Here is a 19,100-nt window from a genome sequence, read left to right on the forward strand (position 1 = left end):
TCAATTATATGAACAAAAGATACATCAAAAATTTATTTCGGAAGATGATATGGTGGACGAAAGGCCTCAAAAAGGGAAGAAAAATTTGCAGCGAAAGAAAGCATGGATGGAATTAAAAATTTGTAAAGCTAACTTAATGCTTCCCCTGGGCCTGATATCCCCATGGGTTGTTGCTTGCCCAATTCCATTGGTCCCTACACATCTCCTCTATGCCATATTTTGCCTTCCAACCCAGTTCTTTCTCTGCTTTCTCTGTGGATGCATAGACAGCAGTGGCATCTCCCGCCCTCCTCGGACACATTTTTATTGGAATTTTCTGGAAAAGGGAAGAGTCAGAATATGTTTTCCAAATACATACATACATACATGTACAGATACAGATGCAAAATCACCTTGCCCGAAGCTTTTTCAAATGCAGCAACCATTTCAAGGACGGAGGTGCCCCGACCAGTTCCCAAGTTATATGCAGTACAACCTAAGGAGGGAACAAATATCAGAATTACATTAATTTAAATAACAACAAAAAAAGGCATTAATTGATAATTAAGGGAGGAACCGATGTTGTCAGTGGCAAAAAGCTTTCGCAGGGCAGCAATGTGACCATCTGCCAAGTCCATGACATGGATATAATCCCGGATCTGACAATTAAATTAAAGTTGTATTAGTCAGTGGTTGATTTAACGGAGGAGGTTGGGTTAAGGTTGTCTAACCGCGGTGCCATCTTTGGTGGGATAATCGTGACCGTAAATGTTGAGCTGGGGCAATCTTCCGACAGCGACTTGTTGAATGTAAGGCATGAGGTTGTTGGGAATCCCTCTTGGATCTTCCCCTATCTGACCGCTGTCATGGGCCCCAACTGGGTTGAAGTATCTCAGCAGAATTATCCTCCATTCTCCCTCTGCCCTCTCTATGTCTCGGGCTATTTCTTCAACGAACAACTGCACACATATAAACGCTGCGTTTTAATTCAAACATCTACTACCTAGTACCTCCTACCTCCTACCTCCTACCGCCTCCTACCTTGGTTCTCCCATAGGGATTCATAGCGTGTAATTCCATGTCCTCCACACACGGAATTTTATCCGGTTGCCCATAAACAGTGGCCGATGAGGAGATTACTATCTGTTTCAGTAATACAAGTACATAAATGAAGATGAAGTAGTAATAAATGTAGGCGTAGTAGGAGAGCGGCATGCATGGCATTGTTACCTTTTTACAGTTAAATTTGGCCATAACTTGAAAGAGGTTGATGGTGCCCACCAAGTTGTTGTCAAAATAACGGCGGGGCTTAGCCACGCTTTCTCCAACGCCTTTCAGCCCCGCAAAGTGGATCACCGCATCGAACCTGACAATAATTAATAGCAGTGTGTCATTGTTATGTATACAGGTGAGATGAGAAGATGGAAATGAAGGCAGTTAACAGTGTACTTGGTTTTGGAGAAGAGTTTCTCCAAATCGTGGGTGTTGCGGAGATCGCCGTGGTGGAAGAAGAGGTTGTTGGAAAGGTGAGGACCCACCAAGCGGCGAACCCTGTGGACAGCTTCGATGAGGGAGTTGTCGAGATTGTCGATGATGGAGACCCTGAAACCCTGTTTCAGAAGCTGAACCACCGTGTGGGATCCGATGAACCCCGCCCCACCCGTCACCAGAATCGTTGACATTGGGGACACCATCTTCCTCTTTCCTCTCCTTTCCTTTGCCCCCTCCCACTCCACCCATTATCATTTAATAAATACTCTCCCTCCTTCCCTTCTTTTTAATATGCATTTTTCATTTTCAATAAAAATAGTTACACACATACAACATTACAAGATCTTCTACAAATTTTAAAAACTTAAACATATTTTTAATTCTTATTTCATTACTTTTTTAAAAAAAATTCCTTAATAATATCGGCTCTATATATTTGTGTTACTTAAATATATTATTTTTTTATTAATGCTATTACATAAATAATTAATACATGACAATTTTTTTATTAATAATATCATCATTTAACAATTAAAAAAATTAAGCTGAAAATTCATAAAAAATATTTTTTAAAAACCAACTACATATATAAAGTGGTCACTTGAGAACGAATGAATGGAATTGGAAAGAGTTCAATGAAAAAAATATTTAATACAATGACTGAAATGCCATCAGTTGAGTGGGGAAAAATTATATAATATTGACATGTAAATGGGAAGGAACTTGAAAATATTAAATAGACAGATAGATACACATTTTTTTTTATATAAAAAATAAGATAAAAGGTGATAAATACAACAATGATTGTGTTAGAGCAATAATTCTAGAAGCTTGACATGTGAAATATGCAAAGAGGCTTTGCCACGTAGTAAAAAGCTGACTTTGCCAGTTGCCACTAAAACAATGGAAATATGCAATGAGGTTAGCTATAACATACTTGTCTTAATAAAACTTAATCAGTATATTACACTGTGAATTACATAATCTATTATTTGATTAAATGAATAGTCTCCATTTAATCACATAATTATGGATCACTAGATTCATAAACAAAAGGAGAAGAATCATATATGAACGATTGTGACTGTTTGATGAGTAGAGTCACTTGAAGTTTCTATACAAATTAAAAAGACACTTGTCCCCTTATGTCATATGCTACAGCTTACAACCCAAAATCCATCGTTTTCTTTCAAATTAATAATCCAAAAGCAACACTTGATCGCTTTGTGGTTTTAGAAAAGTTTATGGTAACTCATCCAACTAAGACGGCAGAACCTAATGTCTCATCATCGATGCAAGTGTTTGGATTCTACCTTTTAGGCTTCATCTTGTCCTTACCTGTAACGTTTCAAGCCTTGAATAGCATCCATTTCAAGCTATTTTCATATCGTTTCTGCTTCTTCATTAAGCTAAATTGTATATTTACCGTTTGGTGAGAGATCAATGAAAATTTTTGAATGAGCAATGAGGTTTTTGTTATTCAGTGCTAGAATGTTTAAGAAATACCATATATTATTGTATTTTAGAATATGATCTTGAAATAAAATTTGAAAAACACTCTTATGAGATTGTGAGATATTTTAAGCAACAACAATAACATTATGAAATGTTTTTAATATATTTTAACAATCAATACTATTTTGTGTACTCGGACTGAATGAGTATTTTAATTAAGTTTTATCTTACTTTAAAGATAAATTGTCGTGTTTAATTACTTAGATACCTATTCAGGGTCATTTTTGACTTTTTTAAGACTCTAGGCAAAATAGAAAATTAAGACCCTTTAAAAAAAATTATAAAATGTAATAAACAAAATAAAAGTATATATTAATAATTTTATTAAAATAATACTTTTTCTTAAGTAGTTATAATTTTTTCTAATAAAATTATAAATAAAATATTCTTTCATTCAACCAACTATTATATTATAATTAACTACAAAAATACAAAAGATCATAAAAAATAGGTTCTATGAGCATTTTGAGATACAAAATTATCAATGATAACATTAACATTAATGTTTTTTAAAAATTCTTTATCGATTGATAAAATTGTGAGACCATTCAATGGTTCTTATAACATTGATGGCCTTAGGTAGATTTTGATTAACTTTTACTTTAAAAAACTTCTTTCAGTTGATGATATAGTCACTGAGACTGTAAAAAAAAATTGATTAAAACATTTAAATAACAATCTGTAAATTTGACAAACTCAATAACTATTTAATTTTTTGGAGAAAACTAAAATTCTCCATGAGATTTAATGTTAAGAATAGTAAAATTTTAGAATTAAATGAAGTTTTGAGTTTACAAAGGTCAATAAGTCAACTACGTTTATAGCAAGTGAAGTGTGAGAAATTAAAAAAAAATAAATTATTTTTCTATTTTTTTCAACTGCCAACTGTAAGAACTAAAATTTTTTTTAAGTAAAAGTAGGACACGATTTTTTACTTTGAACTTAGGTCTTAGGCGATTGCACCTCTAAACTACCTTTAAAATTGGGCCAGTACCTATTGGCATCTTCTACAAGCTTTATTTTACTACATTTTCTGAAAATATTTTATACCCTTTATCTATGGTTTTGGGTACCTAATTTTGTACACATCTGACTTGGTTTTCGACGAAGAGAGATAAAGCAATTTAAGCTGTTGATAAGTTGAACAGATGGTGTTACTTTTCCTTGTAAGAAATGCACTCTCGCTTGCTTGCATAATGCAGTATTTTGTTTGCCCATCATATTCTGAATCTTATTTAATGGATTGGATGTTTTCTCAAATATATAAAAGCACCTTTTCTGCATACAAAACGATTGCAAATCTGTTTTTATTTTGTCATGATTGCAAAATATGAGTTTTTGGTCAACAAATCTATTTGGGCCTTTTGATCAATTGCAAATAAAAAACTATGTTTGATCAACAATAACAGTACTCTACGGGGCCTTTTAAAAGTAATATGTTTAATTCTATTAAAATGGGGTGCTCTGTTTTATTTGCACGCCAATTTAAAACCATAGTCCTAGATCGTATGATTTTCAAAGATTGAATGTAAGACATTTTTTAAACTAAATTACTCGTGATAAACTATATGACAATTTTTTAATATAAGTTACAGTATATAATGAAATAATATTTTTATCGAAGACTATAATATTTAATATCATTAATGCATTAAAATTACTGAAATTAGTCTTTTATTTTGAGAGATATAAAATGAAATATAAATGCCAAGCATATTATTTCTTGTCCCAAAATGTTTTATTATAAATTTTTAATCATAGGGCGTAATTAACAAACATTTTTAGTATATATGTTGATTTATTTTAAACAAATCTCAGAAGGAACGTACTCATCTTCCCTTAATAAAATATATTTTTAACTTTCAAATTGAATCTGACGTAGAAAGTAAAATTTAAAATAACACACTTTTCTATTCTCACGCCATACTTTTAGAGTAATGAATGTTCAAATACGACAAAGCTATTTTTATTTTTTATTTTACTAAAAACAAGTATTATTAAATTTATTATATCAATAACAATCATTAATTTTGTAGTGATTAATTTTGATAGATTGTTATAGTAAAAATCTCCGGGGAGTTTCAGAGACTGAACAAAACATAACTCTAAATTTGTTAGATGAACTAATATAAATATTTAGTATTTAATTTCTCTTTTTATTTTCAGAAGCCTCTATTTTAAAAAAATGTTAAAAAAAATATAAAATTCATAAAATTTATTGTCTATTTAGCTAATTAACCAATATTTAATTAACAATAATTTTTATCTTCATTTGTGAAGTCTTAAAAGAAAAAATATTCATTTCAATCTCTCCCTTCTTTTATTTTTCTGTTACATTCTTTTTCTTGTATCTTATATGGATAAAATATTTAGGCAAAAAAATATTAATATTTACATTACAGAATAAAAGTAAATTTATATTACTATATATATTATCAAAAAAATATTTACGTAACATATGAATTGAAAGTAAATACTTATATCAATGATATCTGAATTATAAGAGTAAGCATTAATATCACAAGGGAAACAAAAGCATTGTGTGTAAATGTATTCATATCATGCATCACAGTAGAAGTTATTAGTATTTAACTTGAAGGTTTAGAATTTTTTTTAATCATCAAACAAAAGGATATAGAAACTTTATTTAAAAGTATATTAATATTTAAATTAAATTTTTTAAATTATATAAAGATGAATACCTCACATGAATGTACAAAAAAAAAAAAAAATCTAATTTGTAAATTTATTCGTCACACAAGGATGAGAAAAACACAGACACGCAAGAGTAAGTTTTTAGACTATACGAGAATGCAAAATTTAATGTAAGTAAACCAATGTAAAAAAAGGACATAATTCTGAAATAATAAGAAAATATAAAAAGTAATCATTGTATACTTATTACTCTAAGAAACAGTTAAGACGACACTGTATTTTTTTACTATATATATATATATATATTATAAACTTCGCTTCTTTATTGATTTTTAATTAAATAAATTTCAAGAAAAAAATTATCAACTATTAAGTTTCTCACGTGTTGGATTGATATGTATTTTTTATTTAATTAAAAATTATAAATAAAAATAAGTAGAATAATATATAAGCAGTCTTGTGGCTTAATAAGTTTTTTCTTATATTAAGTATCTAAAAGATAAATAGTCAATATACTAGAAATCATGTAATTTAGGAAGGAAAAAGAATAACTTTTAATTTTTTTTAATTTAAGAGAAACGATTTAAATTTATAATATAAATTAAAAGTAAAAAAAAAAAAAACTTTTCCCTCTTGAAGTGCAACAAACTAAAGATAAAAGTTACAGCTAATGATAGTAGAATATTAAAAACATGAATATAAAAAATGAATCTTGAAAACATAAGAAATTTTTATAACTGATAAATTTATTGTTTTCTAAGGATTTTAGGACCAATATGTGATGTTAGACAACTATTTTGGCTCTTGCTTAACTCTTTGGATGAGGTGTCTCATAATATATTATTTACAAAGAACAAATATAACAAACTTTTAAAATAATTCTTTTATTTTTCTCTATCATATCATTTATTTCTTTCTTTTTTTATCTTTATTTGATTTGTAAAAAGAATACAACATAGTTTTTGTATAAATAACATTTTTCTTTTTCTTAGCTACTTAACAAATGGTACCAAAGTAAAGTCGAATTTCCAAACACTAGTGATGAAGAACAATTCTTCATAGCAGGGGAAAGGGAGATAAAAACCAAAAATAGGAAGGAAAAAAAAATTGATATACACTCCATAACTCCATTAGTGTCTATATTTAGTAAGAGATAAGAAGGAAAGACAACTGTGAAAAACGCGGTAAGTGTTATAATCAATATTATAAGAAGATATGAATAAAGAAAAATTAGTGGATTTTTATATACTGCACTGCAAGGTATTATTAAATTAAAATAATTTCTTAGGATAAAAAACTAAAGTTATATTATATCATTAAGTTTAAACTTAAATAATTTTTATAAAATTTTTAAAATGAATGTTTTAATAACTAATGATAAATATTGTATAATATTAAATAAGGTTAAATTATAAATAAAAATTTTGAAATAAAAAAATTATGAAAGTAATAAATTAAAATTAATTCAAGAACTAGACCTCACAATTTATATATAAAAGGAGATTAAATGAAAATATTGTATTCGTGTATACAAATCAAAACTCTTAAAACTAAAATGTGTTCTGATTGATATGATAAAGAAAAAAAGAGAGAAAGAGATTCAAAGATATATTAGATATTTTAAGATTCATGAACACATTAGCATCCATGATTATTTACCCTTGATTTCTGACTGTGATAAACTTTATTTTTACAACTCTATTTTTCTATATTCTAAAATTTGAATTTATCTAACATCGATATCTATTTTTCATTGATAATTTCTTCACATATGTACCATTCTTTTTCCGTTTCCCCCCCTTCTCTCTCTTAAATTCCAAAGTATTATGGAGTGTCAAACGACAGTCGCAGTTAACTAAAACTTTCAACCTACTATAGTAAGTGCTCAATCCAAAGATGGCCCTACACTGCTTCTATAGATCCAATCCAAAATGCCTTCACTTTCCAGTTCTTTTGCACAGATCGCACAACAGAAACGAAGTTACATGTATGCGTGAGAAAGCGAGGAGGATATATCCTCGACTTTGGAACCCTAATCACATCTGTCTTTTGCTTTTCTACATTAAATAATAAAATTGAGGTTGAAACCTCCTTTAATGTTTTGTTATCCCATCTACACACACAGTATTTTTATCTGAACAAAGCTATGCAAAACTAAGTCTTCTGTATGCATGTTTTGAATTATATTTAATCAAAGTAATATTAATAATACACTCTTTAACATATTTTTAATTATTAGATAAATTTATTAAAAATTATAAAAATATAAGACAAAACATTAAGTTAGGAGTGAGAAAAAAAAATACATAATTTTTGTAATTTTCAATAATTTTAGCCAATAATTAAAATGCATTAATAAATATAATAAAAAATGTGTTGGTATCCTTCTTATATAATTCCTCAGTTAACAAGGAGGAATGTCAAACTTAGTTACTCTAAAAGAGAAGGAAAATATTTGGTAGAAATTTCTATGCCTTAAGAGATATAGAAATAGAGGAGAGAGAAGTGAAAGATGATGTACTAACGTGTATGGTCTTTATTTTACATGAAAAAACGGCAAGAAATACCGTCCTGCCTATCCATCTAGTAGGAACATGCCAACATTTGGTACAAAAATTTAAAACCTCAAAAACCATGCATTTTTATTTCTAGTAGTTCTTGTGAACAATAAAGTGCATAAATTATAATAATAAAAAGGCTTAAAACGAAAACCCTAGCAGTGCTACGTACCCACAAATACATATTGATGATTGATCAACATGAGTCATACAATTATGTTATTGAAATCTAAGATAAGATAGCAGATTAATTAATTAGAGTAACGGAAACAACCTAAATAAAGTTTATAGTAGAAATTAGCACAGATAAATGTCTCTATCTATATATATATATATATATATGTATGTGCAGTTCACAGATATAATTGAGTCATTACTTGAAGGACATGTTGCTGTACTCTTGATTTGGCTCAGGAATTGGATTCCACTCCCACAGTCGGTCAGAGAAGGTGGTTGGAAGTGGATTTGGTAGCGAGTTGAGAGACATTGGTGATGGTTGCATCAGCAAACTGGAGAACTGATTGGGATGGCTTTGAACATTGTAGTACTGCTGTTGGTAACTCACAAGCCTATTCAGATCATCCATCACTGCATTGTTCGAATTAGAAGGGCCAGCAGAGAAGATGGTGGCAGCTTGCTTGGCTTGTTGTTGTTGCTGCTGCTGTTGCTGCTGCATCATCATCAACGCTTCCTCGTCCATTGGAACCACTGGTAGTCCCATTGTAGTGCTAAGTGCACCCATTGCAGCACGGTAAGCATTGTACTTGGAAAGTCCAAGAGTTGTGGTGACATCACTGCTTGCCTCCGTTTCGTTCATCTTGTCAACTATTTGTTCAGTTGGCTTCGATTGTCCCACAAATCCCATGTTGTGGTGAACCATTATTTCATTGTGCTTCTTATTGTCTGAATGTGATGCTCTTGATGAGGATGGCCGGGTCGGGAGACAACGAGGGAGGGAGGGATGATCCTCTACTCCAGCTCTCTTGTACACCCGGCAAAGCGATATCTCAGCCTTCAAATGGAAAACAATTCAACTTTGAGTATATATAGAGAGAGAGGGATCGAGAATTTGGCATTTGATGAAGAGATTTTGGTGAAAACAAATGGCTGAAAGAAATTGAATAAACTTCTAATACTATAAACGACCGTTGTCTTTATGTCATGAGAGACATGATATGAATTTATGGTCGATATAAGAATTTTAAATTCATGCATGTAGTCATAAATGTGTGCGAGAAAAGGATAAAGATAGTGAATTAATGACAAACGGTGCTGGTTGTTTTGAATTTCATCCAACTCTTTTATTTTAATCCCTCTTTTCTATCACGTATTAATTGTTCCCTCTCGGCTTCTCCCGCGTCTTGACTTTAGACTCCGTCTGGCTGCAAGTTTCACGCAGCTAGTATTTTGGTGTGCCATAGCTTTGAATCTAGCTAGCTATGATTTTGGTGTGCCATACCGAATATATAAAAGCCATCAAAAGAAAACGATCGAAAACTAAAAATTTCAAGGTGAATTACTCTAGGTTTAAGAGTAGCTAGGGTTGAATTTTAAAACCGAATATGCATCACGAAAGAAGAATGAGAACCAAGAACTGATTATTATATTACAAAGCGTGATAATCAAATATGTATGTATATAGTAGCGGCAGTAGTAGATATGTATGATGCATACATGGTACCTTTTGATATCGTTCAGTTTCATGTTGCGGCAAGCGATACTCGTTCATAATCCAACTGGTTCGGATACCTTTGGGAGCTTTCCCAGAATAGAAAACTAGGGTTTTCTTGAGGCCGATTGAGCGAAAGTTCTCTGTTCGGATCATCCTGTCAGCTCCCGTTGCCTTCCAATACCCAGAGGTAGTGACACGATTGGGACGATCACCGTTGCGATACTTTCTATCTCGGGGCACATAGAAGTACCATTCCTTCTCACCTATAGCTGCCAAGGCTGTTCATGAAACACGCATACATACTTCATATATATGCATCAAACCCCCTCAAAATTCAAGGTTATAACAACCATATGACCCGAAATAAATATGTATGTATATAAACATGGGACTTAAACTTGCACATGCCCATATATATGTGCGGGGATTATTATATAGACGTGCATATATGAAGCGAAGAAAAGTTAGCTAGCGAGGAAAAAGAATTAATATTGAATATAAAATTGAAGGGAGATGGCGGAAGAAAAGGGGAGTGGGTTTCCAGAATTGCTTCAAGAAAAGGGAAGTTGTGATATTATATATATACCAGGAAGCTCCCAAGGGTCATAGCGATAAAGATCAAGGAAAGTAATGAGTTCCACATTGAAACGCTTGCCCTCAACCTTACGGCGAAGGTAGAATTCAACGAGCTCTTCTTCAGTTGGGTGGAAGCGAAAGCCAGGCATGACCATGTCGTGCTCGTGATCGTCGGGTTTGTTGTCGTTGGTGGTGGAGGTGGTGGTGGTTGTGGCATCCTCTTGGCTCTGGCTTTGGCTCAGGCTCATGGTGGGTGATGAGTTTGCCGCTGCAATTGCCATTGACTCTTATATGTATATAACTAACAAGTAGTTAATCACAGGCAGGGGCTACAACTACTCTTTGGTTTGGCCTCACCTCTTTATACTCACAAAAGTAATATTTGTACGAATTTGGTGGTGCACTAGAGAGTTAGGCAAAGATAAGAGATTGATGGTTAACATGTACTAGTATGTGCAAATGACAAAATTGAATTAAGTTTTTATTTATTCATTTTTTAATTAAAAAAAATTCTCTTTCTCTTTCTCTCTCTAGAAAATGGGACAAATTTAATTTAGACTGAGAAAAGGAGAAGAGAGAAGAAACGAGGAGAGTTAATAGAAACATCTACATAGCTTTCAGGCCCTACATGGTAAGAGGGTATACGCTAAGGTGTTTTTAAGATGAGAAAATGACTTTTCAAAAAGAGGACAGGGTGGCTACAGCCCCAGAGCGGTGCCCTTGGACCTTTCTTCCACCACCTATATGCAAATTTTGCAATCAATTTTTCCCTATAAATATATATATATATATCTTCTTTTATATTTCTACCTTCACCAACGTATATTGTAAGTTTGTGTCACGAAACCATTTCTCACCTAAAACACTCGCCTCTGTTTTAACCTCAATCAAATATATTTTTTAAAAATGGAAACACTCGTGTGCTTTTCTCTCTCTTTTCTGTCCCTTTCCAAAGATTATGTTAGCTTTAGAACTGTTATTAACCAAAACCAACCTTTCATTCAATATAAATCAAAATCTTCGTCTTTCCATATATACATATCTAAGAATATTAATATTTTTTTCTTTGGGTCTGGGAAGAAGCTTTCAAATTATTAGGTTACTGCTTGGACTTTTATCTGTTCCATGCAAATGGTTGATTGTGTTGAAATGTTGGTTCGTTACTGCGTTATTATTATTTCCGTTTTCTTTCGTACATTAGCAGTTCACGTGCACCACATGAATCTTGTAAGTTTCATAAGTTATACGATGAAAATATCACAAAACCTTTGAGTTGGTCTCCGTATAATAATTAATTATGGAATTTAAAGCTAATTAATTAAAAGACATTATTTGTTTTCTAACATTTTCTCAATTGCAGGGAACAACTCACTTATTCATATATAAATGTATACAAAATACATATATCCCTCAATAAATTAAGCTTTAAAATTAAGAAATTGTTAGTTAGCATATAAATGAGAAATCAAATTAGACCCTTCAAACTTAAACTTGACAAATAAAAATGAGAGAGAGAGATTGATTTAAAATTTTAAACTTGATTTGTTTGAAATATGAAATTCAAATTTGATTCCTTAACTTATTTATAACTACATTTCTTCTCTTTTATCAGTTTTTCTCGAATTAAATTTATGCTTAGTAATTAAGTATTTAGCAACTATTTCTTTTTGCATATATAAAGAGAGAAGAAATTTATTTTATAAGTCTGTTTGTAGCAAAATTTAAAATAATATTAATTATTATTCTTACACTAGCATCTTTTCTGTTCATATAAAATATTAATTTATAGCGATTGAGTAAATCAATAGTCAAAATAAGACTAACTAATAAAATATAAATTAGTTTAATTAATATTATATTTAATAAATAATTAGACTATTTAATTATGTAATTTTTTTATTTCTTTAAATAAATAGAAACATAGGTAATATCATTTTATATTCATAAAGTTGAATTAAGACTAAAACAAATTTTTTTATTATAGAATATTTTGAAATCAGGTAATGGTCTCTTATTTTTAAATATAAATTTACATTGTTTTAATATATATTTAAGATCATACAATAAAATTTATATATAATAAATTTTAAAAAATATAAAATTTAACTCATCAATAATATTAAATATTATATTTTTAATAAAAAAATACTATCATTTATTATATCGTTAGACACACATAAAATAATATATATCAAAATATTTTAAATAATTTACAAACAATTCAATTCATTAACATTCTTAGTCGTGAATATTAAAATAAACGGTGTAATATTCAATAGGGATGTTCAAAAAATTAAGATCTCAGTATGAGGCACAATAATATTTACTTAATTATCAGCTGGCTACTTAAAAGAATTCTATTTTTGAATTTTGTTGTTAACTTTGAATCTAATGTAAATGATAATTAATTAACGTATTAATTTTATTAACATTAAAATTTAAGATTGATTTTAAGATACTAAAATAAAAATATAATAAATATCCTGTTTAATTCCTTTAAAAATAATTAACTTTGTAATTGCCCATAATTAGTCTTTAAAATTAATGTTAATAAAAAAATTAATTTATTAATTGAAGATTGAGCTAAATACTTGTGAAAATATTAGGGAATGAGTTGCTATTTTGTGAGATTATAGCAAACCCAAATAATTGAGAAAATGTGAAAGAACTGCCAATAGAAATATTATTGTCAAGGATAACACTAAGGAGAAATGTTCCATTCTTCAAATTAATATAATCCCTCTTATAGTTGTTTTTTATTTTGTAAATATGATTTTTTAAATTTCATATAAAATTAAATTAATATTTTTTAATTGATATTAATTTACAGGAAGTATTTTTCTTTCTTTAGTTGATGCTGAAATTTCTTCAAATAATATTATTTGTAACGAAATACTTCATAAATTATTAGTAAAACAATCTCTTAGCAATCTGATTTTTTAAAGAATTTCCAAATGCTTTTTTTAATATTTTAATTTTATTATTTACTATTGGTAAAATAATTTTTTATCAATTAAATCAAAATTTTATAAAATAATTTTTTTTATATTTTAGTTATATTTAACAATACATGTACAATGTGTTTATGATATACTTATTAGTTTAAAGTAATAAAATACAAAAAAGAAATTAGAAGGCATATTTTTCTAATTAGAAAAACAAATATTAATTAATGATTTTACCTCAATGTAAAGTTTAATAGAGTCTTATCTGACATAGATTAATAAGACCTTGGAAAAATACCATATATCTAATAATTAATATTTTTCTTGTCTTCAACATTTGTAACACATGCAGTTTTGATCCGTAAATAATTGGTAATCTTTGAGAATTTTGTAATTTTCATCGGCTAATTAATAGACATGAGAATGTCTCTTTATTTTCTAAGATATTTTTATACGAATCCGAATTCGAACAATTTTTTTTAAAATTATGTAATTAACAAGAATGGAATTTTAATATATAAAAACCTATCTGAACTAATCAACATAAACTTTAATTTCACCAATAATTATTCCCATACAGGTCTAAGTTTCTTGAGTTTATCACAATTGCAGCCAACAGACTTGAAGTATTATTATTTGCAAATTCTATCAAAATACGTATAATTTAGATTGAGGACCTGCATATAATCAGAGTCATACTCTTCTTCTTGGCTTATATATCAATTTATGATTCATAACAAAAAACACAGATAACCTCCTGTGAAATCGAAGCCATAATTTAAGCACTGAACATCTTTAATGCATACAGAATGCGTAGTACAGGACAATTGGTATTGATGGGAAAAAGTTGTAATGTAAGTTGGTAATATTTAATTTAATAGTAATTAGAAAATAATAATATTTACTATCTTTTTAAATTAGAATATTTGTAGAGTTATAAATAGACATATATTAAAAGTAAAAGGGGGGGGTTATAGAAGTATGTGCAAGCTAGCTGTGATAATAAAACAAATAGTAAGAAAAGGTTTGGTTGACAAATTGACATGGAATTTCTTGGTACAATGCATATTATAAGGGTTCGAGTGTGGTGGGGGATGAAGAAATTTGATGAGGTTAGCTGGTGGTCACCAATTAATTAAGATAGGTTAATGTACTTTCACTGTTAAAGAAGGATGAAAAATGGACCAAATCTAGAAGGCTTATATTGTTGTGAGGTTAATTACCATAAAAGTGAATTTGAAGCGTATCTATGCTTATGGGTGTATATATGATAACGTGATTTTCATTAATGGGATATATATATATAGGTAGCTAGGCAGCAATTAATCGCGGCAGTCCCTATGGAAAATTGTCATTTTCATGTTAGGTTTTGGTTTCTTCCTAAAATAAAAATGAAAGAAAGAAGTGTAATTCACATATATCTTAACAGATAGTGTGATTTAAATTGAGTCAAAGGAGGAATTGAATAATTGTGAGGGATGAAGCATGAAGCATGAAGCATGTAAGATCATAGATCGAAATGCAGTGGTGGGGAGAGGTGAGTGGGTCATCACTCATCACAGATCATAAGATCATAGTATGGACATTTCCATATTCATATTTATATTTTGGAAGAGTCAAGAGAAACCCGTGACCACTCTCCACTCTTGACAGCAACAACTCCCTTTCTTTTCTTTTTCTCTTTTTATCTCTTTCTTCAAATCATTTTCAACATCTCTTCACTCCTTATTCAATCTTTTTCTTTTTTTCTTTTTTCTTTTTTATTTCTAGACCTTCTTTTTCTCCTCTTCAACATTTGCTTGGTCAAACTCGAGTTTGTTTGCATTCTTTTCTCAAACTGCCATTCAGAAAATCATCAGAAACTTTTTGCATTTGTTAGAATGAATATTACATCTTGATCATCTTTCAGTCGCATCAATTTCATCACCGTGATCATCATCATACCCGATCGATCTATCTTAATTTCCACAGAAACCAATATCACTAAAAAAATATCAGATATTGAGCTCACTTTTATTAATATAAATTTTTCTAATATATTTATAGTAATAGTGTGATATATTCTATCAATATATTTTTTTGTTACGAAAGGTTATATTAACTGATACTCATTTTGTCATCATAATACAAATTTGGTTAGACTATTATGTGTGGCATTATTTTTCCGTTATATATTTTAACGATTATTAATTCTTGCACATTGAGGTGTTTTTACTGTCACTTGAATCGGTAGGGACTGATCCAAGTTTAGGTGTAGACGTACTTTGGCAATTTCTTGACGTGTAAAAGCCGAAGCGTGTCGTATTATGACGAGAAATAGGCGTCATCTTGCTGAGCCTCTTCACTACAAGAAATTTGAGGTTGAGTTGACACAGTACTGTCCACAATCTCTAAACCCCACCTCCCCCTTATCTCTCCATGGACACATGCTTAAATAATTTTAAATTTTTATTTTCAATAATAAAGTGATTGAATAATTTTCTATTATATTTAGTATAGAAATGCAAAAAGTATTTATGTGAGTGCATAAGAAGAGTATATATATTGTTTTAAAAAAAAGTGTGTAGAAATGAATAATTATTGAAAGAAAATTAAAAGGCATGTTCAAGTAAGTAGAATGGTTGTAACTTGCAGGTGGAAGGTAAGTCACCAATGGTCTGAGGAAGCGACCGACTAAATTCAACACTTTGTCTTTTCTGATAAGTCTTCTTCAAAGGCCTAAAAGAAAAGTATTCGAGAACCGTCTCTTGACTTGCCTCATCATGTCATGGCTGCTCCCATATGCTTACAAATTTTAGAGAGAGATTTGTCAATAAATCTTCAAATAAAATAATTTTTCGAAGAAATTCACAAACCGCGTTCCTTTCTTTCTCATCATTATTCTCACACAATCTGTTAAGTGAAAGGGAGATCATACACTCCAAAAATATACTAATATGTCAAATATGTATCGATAGTATTTATTAACTTTTATTTAATATGATTATAAATTAATACAATGCATCTTATATATATATATATATATATATATATATATATTATGTGAGGAACTCTATATCTAACTATCATTGCAAAGTGAGTGAGTGTGACACTGTGAGCACTTATAGAACTATTCCAACCAGAACCATTGCTAGCAAGTTTGGTTACCAATTTTGGTTGATAAATTATCATATATGAGAGTTAGGTGATGCGTATAAACAAGAAAGCATGACGCAATTTTGCCCAATAATATCACCCACTTTTTAATAAAATACAGTTAATAAATCTGGCCAAAAGAGATATATATTGACTTTTATTTTTTAATATTATTAATTTAAAAATAAACTAATGTATTAAATTCTGGAAGGCACCTATATCATTTTCAATATGAACCGACCATTTGATTAATCGATCACCTCCTTCTGAGATTCAAACTAATCTTAATCATTGATTACATTCTGAAGCTTGTAGGCTAGCCCTGCGTGCTAGTGTATTGTTATTCCTTTGAAATCGACCTTGCATTTTCCCTCTAATTTCTTCGTTTGACATGAAAGATATTCTTTGGTACTGTCACACATTTGTAATAATATATATATTTAGTCATAAAGATTGTCTGCAACAGCATGATGGACGGAAACATTTTGTGACCCTAGAGAGCTTCAAATTTCAATTGACAACTAGTACTCCTTTGGATTGATATGAAAAGCAAAATGTAGAAGAATTAATGACTACATAAAATATTGCATATATTAGATACGAAAACCATACGAGTGAAGTATCTTTTTATATTGAGATAAGCCAAAATCAAAGTGTAGTCTAATTGTTAACATTGACATTTTGGATATGTAAGCCTGTTTCTTTAATTTAAGACCCACGCATCTGATTTCAACCATTCGTTCGTTGTTAAATATTAGATTCACACTGTGTTTTCCAGAAGGTGTACGTACGTCCCCCATAGTAAGAAAAGTTTCAACCCCAAAAACACGATGGAAAAGGAAATGTGAAAACTAGAGGATTACTGAAAAAGAGAAGTTGATTTGCGTTGTGAATGTGAGCATTGAGCAATGAATGAGCAGCACCATTTTAAAAACAAATTGAGGCCACCTTTGATTCTGCGTATATATAACTTGTGTTTATTAAACTGACAAATGCCATAATGTGACTCGTACGTGATATAGGATGATTTATGGTCATTTTAAGTAAATTAATTAATCAAACACTTATTTAATAAATTATTATAATTAAGTCTCAAAATTATTAGTTTCTAGCTCTTGAGAATTCTTTTGGTTGATATGAAAAAAGAGATAAGCCTCAATGATAATATTTTTAGAATATAGTATAAATATATTTTATGTGATTATATTTTGTTAATATTGATGAATTAATCATTTATTTATTAAAAATAAGAGTGGAAAATAAATAATATTATATAATAATTTTTAAAATATTACGAAGATACATAAATAACATTTTTCTTAACCATTAAAGTGTAACATGATATGATAAAAGCTAATAGAATGGTGAGGCGAAAAGGTGACGAAATTGGGAAATAAAAGTGAATGAAAATAGCTGTAAAAAGGGTAAACATTGGTGCATGAAAGGGATGACCTCGTAATCTGCTAAAAAATCTTAAGAGGAATGTGAATAATGACATAAATATTCCTTTTGGGATTTTGGAAAGAGAGGAAGTGGCGTTACAAGGGGCGGCTTAATGGGTGGAGGAAGAGGTGTATGGGATATTTTCATGGGGCCATAAACCCTAAATAGCAAGCAATGGATAGCACAGTATATATACATATAAGGGTCCCATTTGGCTGCCCCATTAATAAACCCTCAAGAAGCTCGTGGCTTTCACCACTTTGGCGGTCGTCGACACCTTCCTCCATCCATCTTGCGTGGACATGTCACTCGTCAGTGTATCTATCTGTATATGCACACACGTTTACCCTTTATCGTCTACAATCCCAGCTTACGCTAATAACTAAAAATCTATTGTTCTTTGCATAATCGTTGTGTCTACGAGTGAAATTAAAATTCAGAAAAACTATTGATAGTGTTTGTTTTATTAAATTAATGTGGATGAATATAGTAAAAACAACTCTGAGAAATGTGACAGGATATGCTACAGATGAATGGATGGTCGCGATCGAAGAAGGACAAGTTGGGTTTGGGCGAATCACCGACCATAAAGGAATAGTTTGTCTGATATATCTTTACTGTCTTTTGGATTATTTAACCGTCCAACCAATCAATCTCTTTGGGGAAAGATATCAATTATTCATTTGCCATTGGCCTCATCTTAAATTAATTCAACTCCTCATTTGGTCACACCTTCCATTAACACTCATTCTTCACCTCTTCATGTATGCCGGTTTATACACTTTTCAATCAATCTTGAGGAGAATATATGATTCATATACCTTTTTAGTTTTATTTTTTTTTTATTCAGTCAACCTGATTCTGAAATTTTACTTAATTCGATTCAATATCAAGCAATAAATTTTGTGATTATATCAGAGTAAACATTTAAGTACGGACAATATGTTGGATCCATAAACATTTAAAATCAAAATCGAAGATCATTTCAATTCAATTAATATTAATATAAAGATATTAGTTTTTCCATACTTTAAGTTTTTTATTTATCATTTTTTTGTTAGATTTAACTGGTTGGTTTTATAAACACCCTTATTTTGAGTTAAACACATTAAGTTTTTTTTGTTCAGTATA

At 30.0% G+C, this 19,100-nt stretch overlaps 2 protein-coding genes across 3 annotated transcripts; both read right to left on the reverse strand.

Moving 5' to 3' along the window:
- Nucleotides 1–75: 75 nt before the first annotated feature.
- LOC113847206 (UDP-glucose 4-epimerase GEPI42) lies at nt 76–11,628 on the reverse strand. Of its 2 annotated transcripts, XM_027476162.1 has the most exons (8): nt 11,611–11,628; nt 1,429–1,679; nt 1,210–1,345; nt 1,021–1,122; nt 711–938; nt 557–638; nt 393–475; nt 76–316 (listed from the first exon to the last, which is right to left on the reverse strand). In XM_027476162.1, exons 2-8 carry the CDS (start codon nt 1,671–1,673, stop codon nt 134–136), a joined length of 1,059 nt encoding a protein of 352 aa, XP_027331963.1. In that variant the 5' UTR covers nt 1,674–1,679; nt 11,611–11,628; the 3' UTR covers nt 76–133. The 2 variants fall into 2 exon arrangements, with proteins under 2 accessions (XP_027331963.1, XP_027331962.1); XM_027476161.1 differs by lacking the exon at nt 11,611–11,628 and having other exon boundaries at nt 77–316; nt 1,429–1,710.
- Nucleotides 8,379–10,956, reverse strand: LOC113847205 (NAC domain-containing protein 35). The gene is made up of 3 exons (XM_027476160.1): nt 10,457–10,956; nt 9,880–10,148; nt 8,379–9,210 (listed from the first exon to the last, which is right to left on the reverse strand). Exons 1-3 carry the CDS (start codon nt 10,725–10,727, stop codon nt 8,572–8,574), a joined length of 1,179 nt encoding a protein of 392 aa, XP_027331961.1. The 5' UTR covers nt 10,728–10,956; the 3' UTR covers nt 8,379–8,571.
- Nucleotides 11,629–19,100: the final 7,472 nt, after the last annotated feature.

Source organism: Abrus precatorius, unplaced genomic scaffold (genome assembly GCF_003935025.1).
Source record: "Abrus precatorius isolate BTA unplaced genomic scaffold, Abrus_2018 Scaffold8, whole genome shotgun sequence".
Taxonomy (NCBI): domain Eukaryota; kingdom Viridiplantae; phylum Streptophyta; class Magnoliopsida; order Fabales; family Fabaceae; genus Abrus; species Abrus precatorius.